The 21,910-nt window shown below is 35.8% G+C and overlaps 2 protein-coding genes and 1 long non-coding RNA gene across 10 annotated transcripts in view; 1 reads left to right on the forward strand and 2 right to left on the reverse strand.

Annotated features, from left to right (window-relative positions):
• The window catches only part of inpp5kb (inositol polyphosphate-5-phosphatase Kb), a 17,338-nt gene extending 12,353 nt beyond the window's left edge, over nt 1–4,985 (reverse strand). For 4 of the 7 annotated variants that reach the window (XR_015501127.1, XM_087270641.1, XM_087270640.1 and 1 more), the window contains exons 1-4: nt 4,862–4,985; nt 3,881–3,935; nt 2,176–2,280; nt 330–438 (exon numbers count right to left, since the gene is read on the reverse strand). Coding sequence is in view for 5 of the 7 variants with exons in the window: in XM_087270641.1 (XP_087126767.1) it covers nt 330–438; nt 2,176–2,280; nt 3,881–3,927 (261 nt within the window). In the remaining 2 variants the exon portion in view is untranslated. Of the gene's footprint in view, nt 1–329; nt 439–2,175; nt 2,281–2,481; nt 2,706–3,880; nt 3,936–4,861 lie in introns of those variants that run through there. The other 3 variants (XR_015501126.1, XM_087270638.1, XM_087270637.1) reach the window with 1 other exon arrangement.
• Nucleotides 2,229–21,910, forward strand: part of LOC147835070 (uncharacterized) — a 32,437-nt gene continuing 12,755 nt past the window's right edge. The window contains exon 1 of the long non-coding RNA XR_015501152.1: nt 2,229–2,739. This is a non-coding gene — a long non-coding RNA (uncharacterized LOC147835070). The remainder of the gene's footprint in view (nt 2,740–21,910) is intronic.
• pitpnab (phosphatidylinositol transfer protein, alpha b) overlaps nt 6,614–21,910 on the reverse strand; it is a 37,379-nt gene continuing 22,082 nt past the window's right edge. The window contains exons 4-11 of one of the 2 annotated variants that reach the window (XM_087270677.1): nt 20,517–20,608; nt 14,850–14,924; nt 14,488–14,571; nt 14,332–14,409; nt 13,709–13,819; nt 11,722–11,844; nt 11,072–11,148; nt 6,614–9,570 (exon numbers count right to left, since the gene is read on the reverse strand). In XM_087270677.1, the coding sequence (XP_087126803.1) occupies nt 11,101–11,148; nt 11,722–11,844; nt 13,709–13,819; nt 14,332–14,409; nt 14,488–14,571; nt 14,850–14,924; nt 20,517–20,555 (558 nt within the window). In that variant the 5' untranslated portion in view covers nt 20,556–20,608 and the 3' untranslated portion in view covers nt 6,614–9,570; nt 11,072–11,100. Of the gene's footprint in view, nt 9,571–11,071; nt 11,149–11,721; nt 11,845–13,708; nt 13,820–14,331; nt 14,410–14,487; nt 14,572–14,849; nt 14,925–16,101; nt 20,609–21,910 lie in introns of both variants that reach the window. The other variant, XM_087270678.1, reaches the window with a different exon arrangement.

The following is a 21,910-nucleotide window of genomic DNA, read 5'->3' on the forward strand; positions in this document are numbered from 1 at the left end:
AGGAGATTAGTGCTGGAAATTCCTGAGATGTTTTTAGTGGAGTGGAATTGAGGTTTTTTAAATCAGAGCTAATTAGTTGTGAAAGGCAGAAAGGGGGCGGGTTCACATCAAATCTGTGGTTACGTTACACAAATGTGCTGGTGTGAAACAATGCCTCTAGTGTTTCCAATGGCTTGCAGAGAACAATGGAGCTTAACAAGCTTAATGAAGAGACGGCTCATCCTGATTCAGTCTCTCTGCTCTATTGTGACCGCATATGAACATATGTAAGGACACTCTGTCTTTCACACACTTTAAACTGAGTTTGTGATGTTAGAGTTTTAATGTACCTTGATGTATCCCTCCGGGGCCAGAGTATCCATGAGGAGGTGACTCCATGTGTCCTCAGCAATGAGATCAGAGATGTATCGAACTGGAGTGGCATTCACTTCCTGTAGACTGGGACACATTTGCTCAGGTCATAATGTAAATTTGTGACAACTTAATTATGTTGCTTGACAATATAAATATATGTATACACTGTTACAAATTATATGATCAGAAAGTCATGGCAATTTACAACATGATTTACACATGGCAGATCATTCATACCCCTGGAAAATTCTGATTTAAAGATTTTGTTCAAATGTAAATGAAAGCTGAGAAATACAGTAGTCAACATTTGAAGTGGATCATCACCTTTCATTATAATTGTCCTAAAACTATTGAACAGTATGCTTGAAAAGCATTTTTGATTCATTTAAAATGTTGGCGACTACTGTTTATTTATTTTTATTTTTTCCCACAATGTTGCCTTGTACAGTACATGTCTTATGCTTTGGGTGAGCCTGCATGTGTCATTTTCGGTGAAGAAATGCTAGTTGAATACAAGTAACTTTAATTCAGAATTTGCCAGGGGTATGAATAATTTTGGGTGTGACTCCATATTTTTAAGTTGGTTTAACCTAAAAATCCTCTTCATTTTTTTAAGCTGCTTAAGAGTGATTTTTTTTTTTTGGTCAGCTCACATGCACTTCTTGCACTGTTAATTTGAATCAACCTGGCAACATATTTTCCATTGTTATTTTAGCTTATCAGAATTAATATTTTATCAAAATAATTAGATTTTCTATGTAATAAAATTATGCATGTTTTGTATTACTTCACCCTTGGTAACATTTGATTTTAATTTAACTCCTCACTTTAGTTGGCTATTAGTAGAGAGAAGCTGCACAGATGCAATAATTTTTTTTCCAGACAAAGTGGTTAGTATTATGAATCTTACAAGCCAAAAAACGTATTTATTTATTGATCTATTTTTGACAGAAATTATTGTGAAAATAATTAAATAAAATAAATCTACTTCTCTTTTTAACATTTTACCACTCCTGAAATACTACAGAACTATAAACAAGTTCAACTGTTTATTAGTTGTCATTTAATTTCCTGCTTACCAATTGGATATTTAATCTTTTAAAGAGGATAGTTCACCCAAAAATAAAAATGTAATCATTATCTACTCATCCTCAAGTGGTTCCAAACCTTTATGAGTTTCTTTTTCAGCTGAACACAAAAAAAAAAAAAATTTGAAAAATGTTCAATGGCTACTGGTTTCCAACGTTCTTCAAATTATCAACTTTTATTTTTGACAGAAGCATAAAAACAAAAAGATTTGTGATGAGTAGGCCTGTAAAATACTGAAAAAATGGACATTGTGATATTTTGTTTTGCTGTGATATGTAAAATGCAATATGAATATAATTAACTCTATTTGGCAAACATTTCATTAATTTAGATCGACTAGGATGATCAAGACTTTTTCCTATGCAGTTCATCTGCATAAATTATAATAAATTACAAGCAAAAATAAATAAATAAACAGTCCTTTATGTTTTTGGAGTCTAATCATATTCAAGTACAACAATTTTACAATCAAATGTAAAATATCATGGTCATCTTTGTAAAATTAATAATTATAATATTGATTATTAATTAATACTTAAATAATACCTTAATAAATAATCTAATCCTGCGATGTGACTATTGCAGATTCACACATTTCAATATCAATGCCCAAATGATTGTTCAGCCCTAAAGTAGAGGGTAGCTATAATTGATTTCTGAATTTTTATTTTTGGGTGAATTATCCCTTCAATCAGTGCAAAAAAACACTGATTTTGGGATTCAGTAGCTCACCCAATCACATAGAGGTCAGTGGTCGGCTGTGAGTCGAGCTGCAGTAATGACCTCACATCAGCTGGTGGCTCTGCTGTGCCAACATTCCATGTGACCATGTGCAATCTGCACCAGAGAACAAGACACAAGCGTATCACCAATAAATAATGGATGCATTTACTAATCAAAATTACATATCTGAAAGAAAGCAAATACACATTAATGAAAACAAGGCAATTAACCACCAACAAACGACAAAAAAACAGCACAAGTCAACTTAAAGCTCATTTTTAGATACAAATTCTCAAAGCTATTGACTCAGGACACCTGAAGGACTCTCTGTTGCTGTATCTTCCACAGAGGTTAAAGGCTTCATCCAGCGTTCGGGACACTTCCTCATTGGCCTCATCGTCTGAGCTGAGATCCTCCAAACAGGTCAGCAACTGAGCGAGTCTCTGACGAAGTATGAACCGTGCTGAAGAAGACTGAGACGTCATGGTGGACATACTGTCAGAGCGCATGCGTGGGACATCAAATGTGTCAGACATCTTGCTATGGCTTATACAAACCAAGAGTTTATCTGAAGTAAGTGGACTTGTTCTTTTTGGTTGCGTTTCTGAGCTTCAGATGTTAAGGAAAGTCCAAAAACTGGTTTAGGTTTACCAGGTGCTGCTGTGGCTCATGAACCAAATGTTGAGTAGATTTGAAGTGAGTAGATTTATTCTTTGATTCTCAGTTGCGTTTCTTAGCTTCAGATCCCTGAGAAAGTCCAAAAAAGGTAAAAAACTTGTTAAGGTTGAGCACATGCAGATAATATCCCAGGTTTTAGGTAGTCAAAAAATCCAAATTTCTTCTCACAAACACAAGATGCCCTTAAAAATCCTCTGAAATCCTTCAGGGATCAAGTAGCTCATAATTAGCAATCCAATTCTTTTTGTTGATCTGGGCTACAACATATGTTCTCATTGCATCCTGTTGTCCTAATGGAGGAGTGCGAGTAAAAACATGCATTTTGGCGAGTGTTCGGGATTAGGAACTGTAATCTGGAGCAGTGAAGAACCACGTGAATGAGGCCAAGAATACAAAATCACCTAACAGGCTTGATCTTCAAATCACTGAGTGTATTGTTGCAGGTTTTGAGCGACGTAGGTGAATGTCGACAGATGCAAATCCGGTTTACGCAAGAATACCGACTTAAACATTGTCAATATTTAATGGATCCAACAAGAAAACAGTTATCTTGTTTTTTAGATAAATTTTAAGTTCAACTTTGAGTATAATTGTACTTTTTTAAATATTTATAACAAATTATTCAACAATGCATCAGTTTGCATTTTAGACTACATGATAAACACATAAACTAAAGTTATTTAATTTTCAAATCCAGGCTGTAACTTTCCAAACAGTTTCTCAGTATAATACAGTCACATGAAATTTATTAGCAGCAAGGAAGCATTCAGCAGTAGAGAGAGAACTATAGAGGGCAAATAAGAAGAAAAAAAAAGTGAAACTTTTGAAAGAGAAAGAAATTCACAATTTGATTGATCTAAATCAGATAAATCTACATATATACATTAAACATTATACATTAACCATTTTGTATTTAACCCATTAACCATTATTATTCTTTTTCCATTTTTCTGTAATTTTCTGTTTGTTTTTTCTCTGGTTGTTTTAGTTATTTTGAAATGAAGCAGTTTATTTTATTGATAAAGGACAGTGTTACCTGAAAGCCTGATGTCCACCAGTGGATCCAACCTTTTTAGCGCTCATACTCAAACCTGAGCACACAAACACCATGTACACATAAATGCAAGTTAATTCAAACAGGTCTAATCCAAAAGGGTTAATCCTGTCTTATTCAAAAGCTGGGAAACCTTTTAAAATGATGAAATATAACTCTGAAGGTTAACTGATTATTATACCATTAATGTGATGTGTTGGTTTCAACCCACCTATGAAATTATTTTTGAAAAACACACACATTACAAATGAAGTTCATACAACACCTCTTCTGTGAATATTAAACCACACTGAACTAAACTGAACTTCAACACTGTAAACTGAACTGACACCGTTTCAATTCACTATAATCTTCTATGTGAAGCTGCTTTTACACTGTCTGTCTGTCTACTCTATATAAAACAATACATTTTGTGAGAGCATAAAGTGAACAATTGTAAAATAAAATAAAATAAAAAAGCAGTCACATCAAATAGCTACGGCTCATGCAACAGCTCTTTAAAAACTATTAAAACATATTTAAACCCGTGATAAAGCGATAAATAATGCTTTTTATACCGACCGTTCTATAATTGAAGCTCCGTACTGTCGCATGCTCACCTGGCTTTATTTCGTAATGTATCGTGACTAATTGCAATACTTCTATGATTAATGTAATGTTGTTTAATGACTTCGTTGTAACACTCTTAATGATACAAGCTTGAGTTCAAGATCGAAACTGTAGTATACGTTTTTTTTAAATAGGCTAAATAAAAATAAACAAATAGTAAATAAATAAATAAACATCGAAACGTTTCTTTTTTCTTTTGTCGTGTGTCATAACATTTGCAGCTATGAACACTTTTTATAGCTATTTAAACAGCTAATACACTTCATTTACATGGATTAAAATATTTCGACAACTATCATAAGCATCAAAACCAACATTAAACTTGAGTAGCTAGAGAAGAAAACAAAAACTTACCCTTCAGCCTCGTCTAGCGGCGATTTTGCAGGTGTCTTGAATGACCTATTCCGAATTTAACAGGTGTTACGGGATACAGTGTGGGAGTTTGGGGTCTGTGTTTACACCCCTTTACTTCTTCGCTGCCCTGCCAAGCCACCGGGACCTCTTAAAGCCACAGTACTTGTTTCATCATGAACGCCTAAAAGGTTTAGCCAAGTTATGAAAGACGATAGTGTAAACGTCTTTACACATCAGCATCCTTTTTGAATAGGACGTGAAACAGGTTCTTTGTTTGTGGTTTAAAATGAAATGTATATAGCCATAATCTCGCAATGCTTCACAGTTTTAAGTAGGCTAATATAAATATGTATTTTCATGATTTGTTAGCCTATATGTCAAAGGGTTCACCTAAAAATAGTTTTGTTAATTTTCCCACCCTCGGCACATCATATATATATATATATATATATATATATATATATATATATATATATATATATATATATATATATATATATATATATATATATATATATAGCTAAAACGCCCTTGGGTATTCATTAAATTAATGCTACTTCTAATGCAGAGTCATATAAGCAAATATATATACATACTGACATCTTATGAAGTAAGACAATTGTTCTGTGCAAAAAAATCAAATAAAAAAAATTTACATTACTTGGATTATTTCCAACACTTAAAAATTTATAAACTTTTTAATTACTAGCTTTTGATAGTAATAATAAGGGTTTAACACTTTTATACACATCTTGAGTGTAAAGACTCGTCCATAAAGACTTCTTAACTAACGTGGCAGCCTTTAAGCTGACGAAGTGGACTTTTTAAACAAACCAGAGATTAAGGGAAAATTTCACAGGCCAAATATCCGCACAGTTCATTGCTTTCTTTGAAGATCTTGAATAAGACTTATGTCTTACATTTGTTTGTTATTAAAAACATGAAATAAACAATATAAAATGTTTCATGTATAATACAACAAGAGTATCTGAATCAAACTTGTTTCCTTTTCTCACAAGATTCATAAGCAGGGGTTAGTTTAATCTGGCTTCAACATTTTAAATCCTGATTAGCCTGAACATTTCGCTGAATGAAAGAGAGGGTTTGCAGACGCCCCCATGATTTATGCCTGTTTACGTCAGTACTCAGTATATGGCAGTTTTTGTCCTGAGAGTTAATAATACCAAGACATGTGTACTTTGGAAATTACATGATGTAATGAGATTTATATCCATAATGAATAAAGACTAGAAATAATGGAGTATAGAATTATTTGAAAGTCAGACTCAACATTAGGCAACAGCTTAATTGTTAAATGGGGGTTAGTTCACACAAAAATTAAAGTTCTGTTATTAATTATTCACCCTCATGTTGTTTCCAGTCCCCTGAGATCTTTGTTCATCTTCAGAATGCAAATTAAGGTATTTTAGATTAAATATTGTGCACAAAAATGTTCTTGGAGCTTCGTATGATTACAGTTGTGCTGCTAATGCTATGGAATGTTTTGACAAACTTCTGGTTCCTTTTCTTGACTTTGAATGTCTTAGAACTGTTGCCTATGGAGGACAGTAGCTCTCGAATTCATCTAAAATATCCCAAAGATCCCGAAAATGTCCCGAAGATGAGCAGAGTTCTTTAGGGTGAACTAACCCTAATAGAAAACAACTGACAATTTTTAAAGAAATGCACAAAATCCATTGAAAAAACATCCAAGTAACATATGTTAACCAATAAAGCACTACTTTTTAAAAGTTTTTTTCTTCACATCTCCAATGTAGTTTTATTGGAAGATAAGATGACAAAAGGCACAAATTCACAGTAAAAGAAAATAAATAAAACAGATGACATGACAGGGTGGGGTGAACAGAAGATTTTTATATATATCTTTTTTTTTTTGTATTCCTAGAATCATTGGGTTTTAATTTCAACAACAAATTGTGAAATCTAACAACAACATATCTATGAAAAAGTCCTGTTTATCATGATCTGCCTCACATTATGGTAACACAATCCGCTGATGATCAGTTCGTGTGGATAGTTCACTTTTATAAGCCACCTGTCATTCAAAGGACGAGTTTTTCATCAAATCTCCTGAGAGAAGAATGGCATTTAGTCCATACCCCTCCCCAAAAAAGGGACTTTTTCTCAAGCTGAAAGGTCCTAAACGTGGCTTCGTTCACAGTGTAAGCATTAAAAGAAATTTAAACGTGAAAGATTTCTACGACTCACAGCGAAAAATACAACAACAATCGATGAATGAAAACAAATTTAGACACCATCCTGCCAAAGAGGAGAGGCCAGGGATTAGGAGGGAGAAGCCAGCAACAGTAATGGGCGGAGTTATCTAAAGGATCCAAGTTCAGATCACTTAAAATCTTGCTTAAATTCCCTAAACCACTACATATTATAAAGAAACAAATGACACTGATAACCCACAGATAACTTCCAGCCATTACTAAACCGCTAGACATAATTACTCTGGGTGGGTTGATGGAAGGCTGTATGTGCTGATAGCCTGGCAGGATAGTCTGAACTATATTTATATAGTTTTATATTTATATATATATTTATATTTATGTGTTCATCTACATTTATTTATATACTATATACACAATTCAATGCATACATCCATACATCACTTGATTGGACTCAGGACCTACACAGTTCTGGTGTATCCATGGTTGTATTATAATGCTTTTAATGCACAAAATCTACACCTGCATTCACTTACCCAGAATTTGATGCAATTCTATGAGAGTAATTTAACTCTGTCAGAGTGAATTTAGGTGTGCATCATGGGTCCTGAGCATTGGCGGAAAGAAACACTACAGTGTAAACCTCCGTTTCAGGGTATGTTTACATGACAACAGTAAATAAAAAAAATGTTGTTTAAACATACAGTATTGTTAAAATGAACCTTGTTGACATGGATACACAAAAAGGCTGTGTTATGCACTCCAGGCCAGTAGGTGGCAATATCACATTGCAAATAAACACTTCAAGCATTTTATTGTATTATGAGCTATAATTTTTTTCAGTAGTCAAGAATCATTGCATGTAATACATATGCGCAAGACGTCACACATTTCCATTATTGTCAATTACACGGAACATTGTGGCTTTCCAATTTTTGTATTTTCAGACCCCATAAAAACTGTTCTTGTGTAACCGAATGGCTAAAACACATTAATATGTCCATTTATAGTTAAAAATGGTGTCATATAAACATACCCTTAGTTACATGTCGGATGTCCCTCAGGCAAAAACAAGAAACACTAAGAACTTCAAACGCACATACATCCACACAGACATCACGTTACTAAGAAAAGACTGATTTAAAAACCCATACTCAACCCATTTCTCCGTCCTTATCCAATTCCATATCCATAAAACTAAGATTGACTTGAAGTGGGAGTATATTTGTATTAAATCCTAATGAAGCGACATTCTGAGTGGGGGTGGACTATATATATATTTCTAAAATCTCTATCTCACATCATTTATCTTGACTGGAAGGGTTTGTGAAAGGAGGTATTATTGCTAATATCTGGATAAACGTGTCTTTATCCTCAAGTTATAAAAGGGGAAGATAATCAATCCTTCAAATAAAATGGAAAGGAGTTAAAATGAATACATTTATGAATATGCGCATACAGTAACATAAAACATCCTCCTTGAGCACCAGGAAAAATGACTTTTTTTTAATAATAACAGGCCTTAATACATAAACCTTTTATTAAAGATTTAAAGGGTCACCTCTTTTAAATATGATCAGCCAGTTGCTAAATAAGAGGGCGGAGCCTGATTTCATAGACCAATCAAAAACAGCCAATAGAGGGCAAGCTACACCAAATGTACACCTGTCGATTTATAAAAAATCAATAAAAATAAAAGCAATTTATCACACACCGGAAAACTTTGGAAGAGAGGACAATGAAAACCATTAATAATGACTTTTGATGAACAAACAACAATACTTTGAGCTTATTCCATGAATGTGATACTGTTCGATGTAGCAATGCTGAGCAGATTATTATAAACTCTGTGTTTTACGCAAAACTGTACTTGCGGTCGATTCAACATGACTCAGCAGCTGCCGGTCAAAATAACTCCACAATGACTGTTATGGGACAGCGATTGTACAGTATTACACTATGAATAGACACACTTACACCTTGCATCAGCAGATAAATAGGTTAAAAAAGTAGTGGGTAGAATGAAATGAAAACGTACAGCAATAAAAACAAATCACTACAAGATTAAAACAAAACTTGGTCCGCAAAAAAAATTTAAACAATCACTTAAAAACCCTGTTTGTACACCTGTCACAATAACTCCACTTCCAATAGATATTCTGAATATATATTTATATATACACACAAATATCATCAGCTTTTTACTGAACACAAGTCTGTCGAGCTCCACGTGTTGATCTGACATCATAAATGACGAACTGCTGATCGTCCCTGTATTAGTTTAAGTAGGTAGACTTTATAAAGTGGGCGTGACTTTTTGAACCAGCATAACAGCTTATTTAACTCATCAGTGTGCTCCATTGTCAGACTGAAAGGAAGATATGAAGGATGCTCAGGACAAACGGCCACGAAAAAAGGGCTGGATGAAGGACTTTGATTATGATTAAAAAGACGTGTTGCTTTGATTTGATTGAGGAGAGCGATGCTGCTGGTTTGCAGGAGTTCACGTCTGATCTGAGAAACACAGAGAACAAGAGTTCAATTACTTTAAAAGCTAAACAAGACAGTTATGTTTACAAGGAGTTAGTGATGTAATACTTGCTGAATATGTGCAGATTACTGTTGTAATTATTTTTTAAAAAGAAATTTGTGACAAAAGCAGTAAGATATTGAGTCTCATGCATCTGAAAGTTGATTAAATAAGCTTCCCATTGACATATGGTTTGGACAATATTTAGGTAAACTAGGTAAAACTATTTGAAAATATGAAGGTTAAAATTATGGATGTCCAGATCCGATCACGTAACTGGAAATCGGGGTCGATCATTTTAGACTCGATCGAAATGGGACGTTACCTCCCGATCAGGACATACACACACATATATATATATATATATATATATATATATATATATATATATATATATATATATATATATATATATATATATGCTTCAAAGAATCCAAAAAAATCTAAAAAAAAGCCAAAATATTGATATATGTTATGATAATAACATTATGACAGCTGTTTTAATGTTAAGTCATGATTGAATTGCCTCTTGTTATAGTTATAAATATAATAAAGTTAGTAATATGACAACAAGCAGGAAATGTTCATGGGCCAATAACATTGAATGAAATAAAAGTAAGGAACATTCTAGATCTGTTTCTTCGCTCTTTTTAATGTATTATAGAAGTATCGGATCGGGTTTCGAAATCATAAGATACTCAAAATTAAATGACTTGGACTCGCAAAACAACCTGATCAGGACATCCCCAGATAAAATATAAAAATACTGAGAAAATCCCATTTAAAGTTGTGTAATTCAGATTATCAATGCATATACTAATCAAAATGAGTTTTTATATATGTATGGCATGGAATTTATCATATGTATATATATTATATGATTTTAACTTAATATACAAATTATTTTTGGCAAATAAAAAATTTATATGAAAAAAGTAAATGTCTATACAATATATTCTTTGCCTATTGTCAAAATTATAGCCATGCAACATTTGTACTTTTGTACTCGGCAAACATCATTAAAATAATGTTAGATTAAATGTAAAATATACTTATAACATGTTATATAATAATAATAATAATAATAATAATAATAATAATAATAATAATAATAATAATACATTTTATGTATAGTGCGCTTTTCTCAGACCAAAAGCACTACAAGGCATACAATAAGTTATATATCAGACTTGATAAAAAGCTTCTGACTTGTTCCAAAAAAGGCTTTTTTAATTTTTTTGGCGTGATGCTTCATTGTTTGGAGGTTTGAAAGCTTATAGAAATGTATATTTGACACTGAGACCACCAAAACAAACAAAAAGTCCTACACATTTTCAGCTTCAACTATTAATGAGTACCAAATCCCAAACATCACATGTATATTGAATCTATACAGCAATAATTAAATAGATTATTTTTTTAGTTCTCACATGCTATTTCAGATAAATGACATAAGAGGGCGCTAAAGATCATCAATTACTGTACCTTTACGAACAGCAGCATCTAGAGCCACCTCAGTCTTCAAGAGCCACCATTCCTTTCACTGGATCCTTCACTCTCATCTAAAACACACCAATAAAACAACATCCATGTGGACATAAAGCCAAAGACTCAACAAGACTGGTTTTGTAAAACCTGTTTCAACAAGGTTGCCACATTGGCCCGTTTACATTTTCAAACTTCGTTTTCCCAATCAAAATGAAACAAGCAGAAAACAGTCATATCCTCAGAGACATGTTAAACCACCTGAGGGAGTCAAGAGACAACCCCAAATTTCTGGGATAGTCCTGCAAGTACATGGAACTTGGGATAGTGCCAGTAAATGACGTCACTCGTCGCCGAACGGCACCTGAGAGCACTGAACTGTGACCTGCTCCGCTCTGCTGCCCCTTTTGTTCACAGCGACTGGCCCTTATTATGAGCTACATTCAATTATTCATCTGCCTTGTTACAAGTAATTGTCTTTGTATGGTGGGAAAATGTGTGGCTGGTCGAAGGCGACGCTCCAAACAACAGAACGCTCACAACAAATGAAACCAACTGCTAGCGCTCTTCCAAAATAAATGCTTGTTTATATTGAACGACAATAAGGCGGAATGATTTAAAGTGGACAAAAGGGCATCTCATCATCTGACCTCATCCAATTCCTTCCTGGTCTCTTCCTCCATTCTGCGGATGTCGTCCATGTTCAGCTCGATCCATTTATCAATCCAACAGAACAGCTGCCGATGGAAGTTAGTGAACAAGCGCTTCTCTTGCTAGAAAAGAAAAGGGAGAAAGAGATACTAAGTTTGTTTTGGAAGGAGAACTTTTAAGTAGTTCTAAGTATGGCTAAAAAAAACTGAATGGAATTAAATCAGGAGTTTTTAAGTGGAAATGTACTACACTCCATTTTGTATATCAGTTAATCGAAAACAATTATATGATGGTATTTGTTTAATTTATATTTTTCTTTTTTGTCTAGTTTTGAATCTGAGCGTTGGTTACCAGTCAAGTTTTTAATCTGAGCATCGGTTACCAGTCGAGTTTTAAATTGAGTGTCAGTCACCGGTCCAGTTTTGAATTAAGCGTCGGTCACCGGTCAAGTTTTGAATTGAGTGGATGCCCTTCCAGCTGCAACCCAGTACTGGAAAATATCCATACACACTCATTCTCATACATGCACCACTACCAATTTAGTTTATTCAAATCACCTATACCACATGTCTTTGGACAGTTGGGAAACCAGAACACCCATGAGCCACCATTTTGCCCATATACCATGAAATGTTATGAATTTTATTAACTGTTCTGTTTTTATATATTTATATTGTATAAATGCCTTTCTGTTGTGGCAAAACTTAATTTTCAGCAGCCATTACTTCAGTTTCTAATGTCGCTTGATCCATCAGAAATGCCTTTACTGACATGTTTGATCGGTTAAATTAGTGTTTTTAGTGAATCAAATTTATTGAGTTATTGTAAATCAGCCTTATAAATTCATTTTAAACATTTTCGCCTCACAGGAAGAAGGTCACTGGTTCAAGTGCTGACTGGGTCAGTTGGCATTTCTGTGTGGAGTTTGCATGTTCTCCCCATGTTCGTGTGGGTTTCCTCTGGGTGCTCGGGTTTCCCACACAAGTCCAAAGACATGCGGTAGAGGAGAATTGAATGAACTAAATTGGTCATAGTGTATGAGTGTGTATGGATATTTCGCAGTACTGGGTTGCAGCTGGAACGGCATCCGCTGCGCAAATCAAATGCTTATTTGGCGGTTCATTCCACTGTGGTGACCCCTGATGAATAAAAGGACTAAGAAAAATAAATAAATGAATTTCAGTTGAATTAGAAGTCAAAGATTTGAAGATTTGGCACATGGTTGAGATGTTTTGACATGCCTTGACATTTGTGCTTTATCCAGTTTCTTATAAATATATTAATTGCTGATCACACAAACTTGTCAGCAGAAACATTGCTACAATAATACTTGAGCAGCATGTACTGTATTTAGGTGAATACAAAACACTGAATGTGGAGGGCTACTTTTTTCTACAAAATGACGTGCAAATCACATTCATACAGATTAAACAATGTGGTGATTTAACTTTTTTTAGACATTTGTTTTGTTGGAAAGTATATAGATGAAGAAGTGTCAATATCATGAATATTGATGGCCATTCTTACCTTGACAGAGAAAGGAGGCTATTGTAACTTAGCATTTCACATTTAGAGAGTAGCTTTCTTTTTTCTTTGTAATTTTTTTACAACACAGTCCACAATGTAATTAAAACAAACAATAAAGACAAAGCACACACTGGGTCTCTTTAAAAAAAAAAAAAAATCACATATTTGAGTATTTCAATTTGAATGAACATTTCATACTTTCAATAGAGCTCCTTTTCTATGTATTTGAGACAAGATTTTGCTGAGATTTAGTACTTTTTCTGACGTTTTGTTCTTATCATGGTAATATTCCAGTGAATTTGGAAGTTAAACACCTATTGAAATGAACTCCACCAACAGAGCATTTGAACCAGAGATTGTTTTAATTAAACCTGTGAACACACCCCCAGTCATGCACGTAATTTGTTGAGTTTTGATTTCTCGTTAACTGTAATTAGTTCTTCAGTAAATCACACTGACCTTTTGAATAAAGTTTTCCACTTTGTTTTGCAGGCCCCACCACTTGAACTTGACAGTAACCAGTTTGTAGGCACACATGTGTGGGCAGTCTGTCTTTTTAGGTAGCTCTCTCTACACAGATGCAAAATCCATTAAGCATTAGCATATCATTTCCGATTAATAAGCTTCCCACTCATACTGTAATTCAAGCACTCACTGACTATGTTTATACTGGCACACAGCTCCTTCAAGCAACATTAAAATAAAGACTATAGAATACACAAGTCATGTCACTCATATAGATTTGAATGGGGAAAAGTTTAACGGTCAATAAAACGGATGAAGCCTAGAACAGGAGCCAATCATTGATCGCTATAAACTGAAGATTCTTTGGAGGAGCGGCTCAGACCAGACGTGTGCTTTTACGAGTTTCTGCCGATTCAAACATTCAGAAATAAAACTTAAGAGGCAGTTTTGGTTTATTTTTATTGGTGATTCTGAATATAAAATGAAATTGTAAGCTTGGCAAGCAAATTTGGAGAATTAAATGTTTCCCATTCGAACAGAATGCCTGAGAGGAGTTTTAAAGATGGCCACCGAGTGAAATGACTTGCCTTAAAGAGACTTTGATTAAAATGCATTACCTTCCAATCTGGACCGAGCGGCCCTCTTCCAGTCTTTACAGACTTATACTTACTAGGGTCTTCCTCTGGTTTATAGTCCTTTAAGGAGATTACACAATCAGATATAGAAGTAGAAAGCAACTGGAAATGGTTCTTATTTTATCCAACTAAACTCACCTTTGGCTCCACCTGACTTCTGTCTGCAATGTCTATGTAAACCACATCGACCTTCTTCCAGGTGTCTGGGTCTAAACCGTGAACCTATATTAACATGATCATGCAAATGTGTCTATTTTACGTATTGTCATTAAAGTGACTATTTTGTATGAATTCCTAAGATTTCTTCCCTTCTAAAACCTGATTTTTATAAGAAGGCGTACCCCACTTTGAGGGATGAGCAAATCTTGCTAAAATGTATGAGGTTATACAAATGAACACAAGTTAGTATCTAAATCAAAGTTAGGAATTTCTTTGATATTACATTGGATCATCAGGTTTTATATAAATGAGACAACACAGTCATACAGTGCTGGACTTACATTATCCTGCTGGCCCATGTCAGGTTTGTGCCATGTCTCGATCTTGATGAGGAAGTTTTCTTTCATGTACTCATTCTGAAGACAGATAAAGGTAAAATGAGCAAACTCTAGCAAAAACTTTAAGTTTTGGACAGACTCTGCATTGACTGCACTGATGTGTGTCTTCTCTCCTTTCACTGCAGATACAGTTACTGTCTCCTCTTTCACTCAAACTGTGTGAGTGTTTATATGTGCCTCTGCTGTAAATCTGTATGTCTAAAGACATAGTTTAGAAAATGTCAATTCTGTCATCATTTAATCATCCATCCATTGTTTGAGTTTCCACTGTTTGAGTTTCTTTCTTCTCTTAATCACAAGGATACATACTGAAAACCACATTTGACTTATAATGTATTTGTTGTTTCAACTGTGAATATCAATAGGTTCTGTATGTTTCTATTAGGCATGGGCCAGTATAAGTTTCTGACAGTATGATAACCTTGGATAAAAATACAACGGTTTCACGTTATGATGGTATTGTGATTACTGCTCTAAATAGTTATTTTTTTAATGTCTGGGTAAAACAAATAACAACAAAAATGTTTCCCATGTTATTTAATTTTATGAAACAATCATAATATTTTGGAATTGTAAACATGTCAGGTTAAATAGTTAAATATAAATCATAAATCATGGTATAACAGAACATTTTAGCGGTATTAAAACCTTGACTTTTCCAAACCACGGTAAACCTTGAAACCAGTTATCGCCTCATGCATAGTTTCCAACCACATTTTTTTATGCACATTTTGGATTATTGCATTAAAAATTGCCAAGATGCACATATATTTTGAAAATGCAACTGAGTAGGATAAACGTTTTTATCTGATAAGAAAAAATGTGCATAAACTACAATGGAAACACATTTACAGAATTAACTCCAGCATGCTCATGCTTAAAATCATTTGATTTTGTTTGACCTTTTTGTTCTCTTTGACTCTTTGATTGGATGAAAATGGCACTTTATTCACAAATGATTTATGCAATATTGCATTTTTGCCAAAAGTTTAATTTGCATCTTTGGACGGAAGTAGATTATTAAGATAATAAAAAATCTTGTTTTGTGTTCAACAGAAGAAAGAAATTTCTAAAAGTTTAGAACCACATCAGTGGGAGAAAATGTTGATGAAATGTAGCCCGTTTAAAATAATTGTTCATCAATATATGATATATCATAGAAGTGTGCATGTACTTGTATAGAGTGAATACTTACAGTTATTACTGAAGGACAGTGACGGGCAGACATTAGAAAAGAAAGATGATATAATAAACATTAGTACATTCCAGGTTAAAAATAACACATCACTTTTATGACCATGCTATAATTTTAGTCTATATTAAATCAGCCTGTAAGCAAAACCACTGAAAATATCCCTATCCTATTCTGTGAATCTTTACTCATGAATTCTCATAAAATAACAATAACTTTAGTAGGTTTTATAGTCATAGTTTTAAGAAACAATGAATCATAATAATTATTTTTACTTAACCCAAGTCTAACAGAAATACACTTAAAATGTATTCACACAACAACAATGTACATGCATTATTTAGCATTTTTAAAAAAGGTCTTGCTTACTCTACAAAGTTTCTAAAATGATACATAAATCCACAAAATCCATGTTTGCATACAGTAAATCAAATCAAAATCAAATCATATCACTTTTATTGTCACATCAGCAGCAGCACGTGTGCTCTTATGAGTAAAAAGCTTAGGTGCTGGCTCCAGACAGTACAAAATACAGACAGTGCAAATGAAATGACAGTGCAAATACAACGACAGTGCAAAACACAGACAGTGCAAATACAACGACAGTCCAAAATAACACAGTACTCCTCAAAAAAAAAAAAAAAAACAGAACAATGTAAAATTGACAGCGATATGTACAATGAATAGGTGTCCTCATACTTGTAGGCAGTATTGTTTCAAGTATGGATTGGTTAAAGTGCAGTGCATGCTACATATTGATGGTGTGCAGTGAGGGGTATGGAAGAGTCTGTGTGGAGTGTGTATAGTGATCTTCAGCCTGATAGTCTCAGGGAAGAAACTTTCCTTCAGCCGGCTAGTGCGTGATCGCATGCTGCGGATCCGTCTGCCTGAGGGTAGCAGAGAGAAAAGTCTATGGCTTGGGTGGCTGGAGTCGGTGATAATTCCCTTGGCTTTTCTCATGCACCGCCTGGTGTAGATGTCCTGGAGGGAGGGAAGCTCACCTCCTACACCTCACAATCCTATGTAGGCCTTTGCGATTGCTGCTGGTGCTATTTCCATACCAGGTGGTGATACAGCCTGACAGGATGCTCTCCACAGTCCAGGTGTAGAACGAGCAGAGGATGTGGGGGCTCATTCCAAACCTCCTGAGACGCCTGAGGAAGAAGAGGCGTTGTTGTTCCTTCCTCAACACTGCGTCTGTGTGAGCAGTCTATGTCAAATCCTCAGTGATGTGTACTCCAAGAAACTTAAAAGTGCTAACTCTCTCTACTGGTGTCCCATTGATGGTGATGGGGTTGTGTTCTCTCTTCTGTCTCCTGAAATCCACTTCCAGCTCCTTGGTTTTGTTGATGTTGAGTGAGAGGTGGTTTTCCTCACACCACTGCTTCAGAGTGTACACCTCCTCTCTGTAGGCTGTCTCATCGTTATCTGTGATTAGGCCCACCTCCGTTCTGTCATCAGCAAATTTAATGATGAAGTTGGAGCTGTGTTTGGCTGTACAGTTATATGTGTACAGGGAGTACAGGAGTGGGCTGAGAACACAGCCATGTGGAGCACCAGTGATGAGAATCAATGTGGATGATGTAATGTTGTTCATTCTGACCACTTGGCGTCTGCTTGACAGGAAGGTCAAGATCCAGTTGTACAGAGAGCTGTGTAGACCCAGATCCTGGAGCTTCATCATCAGCTTGGCAGGCACTATGGTGCTGAATGCTGAACTGTAGTCCACAAACAGCATTCTCACATATGTGTTTTTGTTTTCTAGGTGAGACAGAGCAGTGTGCAAGGTGAAAGTAATTGCATCATCAGTGGAGCGATTTTTTTTTCTGTTTGTAAATTGGAGAGGGTCAGTGTGAGTGGGCAGTACAGAGCAGATGTGCTTTTTAATCAGCTTCTCAAAGCACTTGCTGAGGATGGGTGTCAGAGCAATCGGACGCCAGTCATTCAAGCATGTGGTTTTAGCTGATTTCAGAATGGGCACAATAGTAGCTGTCTTAAAGCATGTGGGAACCACAGACCGAGAGAGTGAGAGGTTAAAGATGTCCCTGAAAACCCCGGCTAGCTGGTGTGCGCAAGCTTTAAGTACATGTCCAGGGATGCCATCTGGGCCCGTCGCTTTCTGGATGTTCACGCGACGGAAAGATCTCCTTACGTCCGTTACAGAAACAGAGAGTGTGCTGGCGGTTTCAGTTTTGGCCGCAGGGCGCGCAGTGTGCGCGTGCTGTCCTGGGCTTCAAAGCAGGCGTAGAATGAGTTCAGCTCGTCCGGGAGAGACGTGGCAATGTTTACAATGGCGGGTTTGTTACGTTTAATGTTTGTGATGTAATTAGGTGCCTGCCACATGCTCCTTGCATTATTGGTGTTAAACTGACCCTCTACCATGTCTCTGTATTGACGTTTTCCTGAAGTTGTAATTTGCTTGTTTTTGCTCCTCAGCATTTCTGGATTTATAGGTGGAAGATAGCACAGATAGGGCTGTTCGAACTTTGCCATTGATCCATGGTTTTTGGTTGGGGTAGATACGGACAGTTTTTGTTGGGACCTTGTCTCCTATGCATTTCCTGATGAAGAATGTAACTGTGTCTGAGGACACTTCATTGTCGTCCTCACACGCTGCCTGGAACATCTTGAAGTATTGAAGTATGGAATCCGATTGGTCTGTCCAGCTCTGAAACGTCCTGAGGGTGGGTGGTTCCCGTTTCAATTTCTGCCTGTAAGCAGGCAAGAGCAGAACAGTAGAGTGATCTGATTTGCCAAACGGTGGGCAGGGGAGGGATTTGTATGCGTCCCGGAACGGCGAATAGCATTGGTCCAAAATCCAGTCACCACGCATGTTTGTGGTTATGTGTTGATAGTATTTTGGAGCGATTTTCCTGAGATTAGCATTGTTAAAGTCCCCTGTGACAATAAACGCTGTCTCCGGGAGTGCGGTTAACTGCTCGCTAATACTCCCATACAGTTCCCTGAGCGCCTGCTCTGTGTTGGCTTGAGGGTGGATGTAGACAGCCGTAATGATAACCGCTGTGATCTCTCTTGGTAGCCAGTATTGCCGACACCGAAGCATAGGGTATTCCAGATCAGGAGAACAAAATGATCTTAACTAGGTGTATGTTCCTCTCATCGCACGATGAGTAAACAAACACCTCCTTTGCTTTTCCTTGTTAGTTCTTTCATTCTATCCGTGCGGTGCACAGAGAACCCCGAAAGTTTAACAGCTGTGTCTGGTACGTCCGCAAATAGCCAGGTTTCTGTGAGGCAGATAATGCAGCAGTTTCTTGTTTTCCGTTGCAAGGAAATGCGTGCCCGTTGCTCGCAAAGTTTGTTGTTCAGGGATTGAACGTTAGCCAGCAGAATGGTGGGGAACCAAGGTCGAAATTCACGGCGTCTTAGTCTGACGAGGACGACGGCTCTCTTTCCTCTTTTCCGGCTGAGTTTCCTTCATCGTTTCGGTTGTAAACAGAGCATCATTAAAAAACTCAAAGTCCGGTCTTCGATGTGCAACTAGGGAGCCAGTTTCCCTAAGTGTGTGTCTGTCATAGGTAATGGGAGTGTGTACATCCAGCACAAAAATGACAAAAATACAAGTAAAACACTCAAAACACAACAAAGTTTGCTGGAAGCTCGCAACACGGCAGCCATGCTCGGCGCCGTCTTGATTAAAACAATAAAAATTTGCATACTCTACAGACTTTATGATGGACAATAAGCATTCATTTTATGCGCATCTCAAAATACAATAAACAAAGTTTTTGTTTTTCTTTTCAATAATGCAATTCCACTTGGATGCATGAAAAGATCAATCACAACTTACATCTTTACAAGATATAAAGGTTGCCAACTAGAAAATATGCCATGGATATTTTTGAAATTACATAATGGCTCTTTAAACTACTTTCATGTGTAGAAAACTGAGCTAAATTGGATACCTTGAATATACTGCTATGTTACTGTATCTTCACATGCATAAACAAAATTAAAATTTCTAGATTTGGAGGAAATACTAATCAATAATGATCTCAGATTGATCCTTTTGTTAGTCCATATTTGAATTGACACACTTTTTATTATTTAAAACATTCAATAATGCTGAATTTTTGAAAGTGTTTACAGTGTATTCAAAAACAAAGCTGTAAGTTTGTTTTAGGTCCCGCAACAAGACCTTAAAAACCGAGAAGTCTGCATTCTCATGTGAAAATGATGTGAAGCGAATGTGTCAGTATAATCTCAGTTTCCTGTGCTGTAACTCCACTCCTTCTCAGCTCAAACTGTGAATTATTCAGTGCCCGCAAAAGCAGTGACAGAGAAAGAGACAGCGGGAAGCAGATAGGAAGCAAGTAATAATAATAATAAGGAAAAGAAGAAGAAAGCAAGAAGAACAAAGAGCACATGGAAAGAAACTAAGTATGTGTGTGTGTTACCTGTGCGGCAGTATGGGTAGGCGTTCCAAGCTTTCTCATGAATGTTCAGTGCTGACGCTGGTGCAAGCATTCGTACAAAAGATGGGACTTTACTGTGAAGACCAAAATGCTGATTAGATGCTTGAGCAATTTAAGACTCAACATAGCAACAGCCAATCATATGAGTTGGGGTGGGGAGTCTAACCAAAGAGGAGTCTTTCATAAATCTATTTGAAAAGCAATCATTATTTTGCCATTTCCATTTAACAATTTAAAAAAGTGTTAGTCAACATGAAAACAAAGTAAATGGAAAAGTTAAGACACCAAAATGAGAGTCCAAAACATCAAAAGTAATCCATGACTCACATTATAAAATATTTTGATTCATGTTTGAGCTTTTTTGTGAGTTTTATGTAAAGTACATTAGATCATTGAGATATATTCAGTGTGCGAGAGGCTGTTTTTTCTATGGGTAGATATACATAGGTTGTCCTTCTGCCATATTGGATCAGTCAAAGTTTGTCCATGAACACACAAGAACAAGTTGCTGTTGCAATGTGCTGCTGCAGCTTGTACCATACAATCTATATCTGTAATAGCAGATAATGTTGCCAAACTAACAAAACATTTAAATGTCTATCTATATAAACAGTATATACACTGTAGAAAAATATTAGCAGTTATCCATATTTTGTGATTCATGTTTTTATTTTATTTTTTCACCATTTATTTAAGCTTTTAAATTGCATAATTTTACCATGATCTTTCTTCCAACAACTTTTACCCTTGAAAAGTTTGAAAAAGTGACTTTTGTTAACATTTTAATAGTTTAAATTGATATATTGTCTGGGTTGGTGTTGTATTTTTTGGTACAAAAATCTTGTTATAAACTCATTCATTCCGTTTCTTTTCGGCTTAGTCCCTTTATTAATCAGGGGTGGCCACAGCGGAATGGACCGCTAACGTATCCAGCATATGTTTTACACAGCGGATGCTCTGCCAGCCACTACCCAACACTGGGTAAACCCCCATACACTCTAGCATTCACACACATACGCTATGGCCAATTTAGCTTACTCAATTCAGTTAGTGTATGTCTTTGGACTTTAGGGGAAACCAGAGCACACGGAAGAAACCCACACAAACACGGTGAGAACATGCAAACTCCACACAGAAATGTCAACAGACCCAGCAACCCTCTTGCTATTAGGCGATCGTGCTAACCACTGCTGCCCCTTGTTGTAAACTGCCAATACATTTTCCCTGTATATTATTTCATCAAACTACAATAATGTCAATAAAAGTCACTTTGTTAAACTGTATAGTTGAATTTTCAACATCAAAAGTGAACAGAGCAGAAATCAATGTCCCATAATGTGATTCACAACTGTAAATTAAACAGAAAACACTTGTGA

The sequence above is a fragment of the Danio rerio genome, chromosome 10 (genome assembly GCF_052040795.2).
Source record: "Danio rerio strain M-AB ecotype USA chromosome 10, GRCz13ab, whole genome shotgun sequence".
Classification (NCBI taxonomy): domain Eukaryota; kingdom Metazoa; phylum Chordata; class Actinopteri; order Cypriniformes; family Danionidae; genus Danio; species Danio rerio.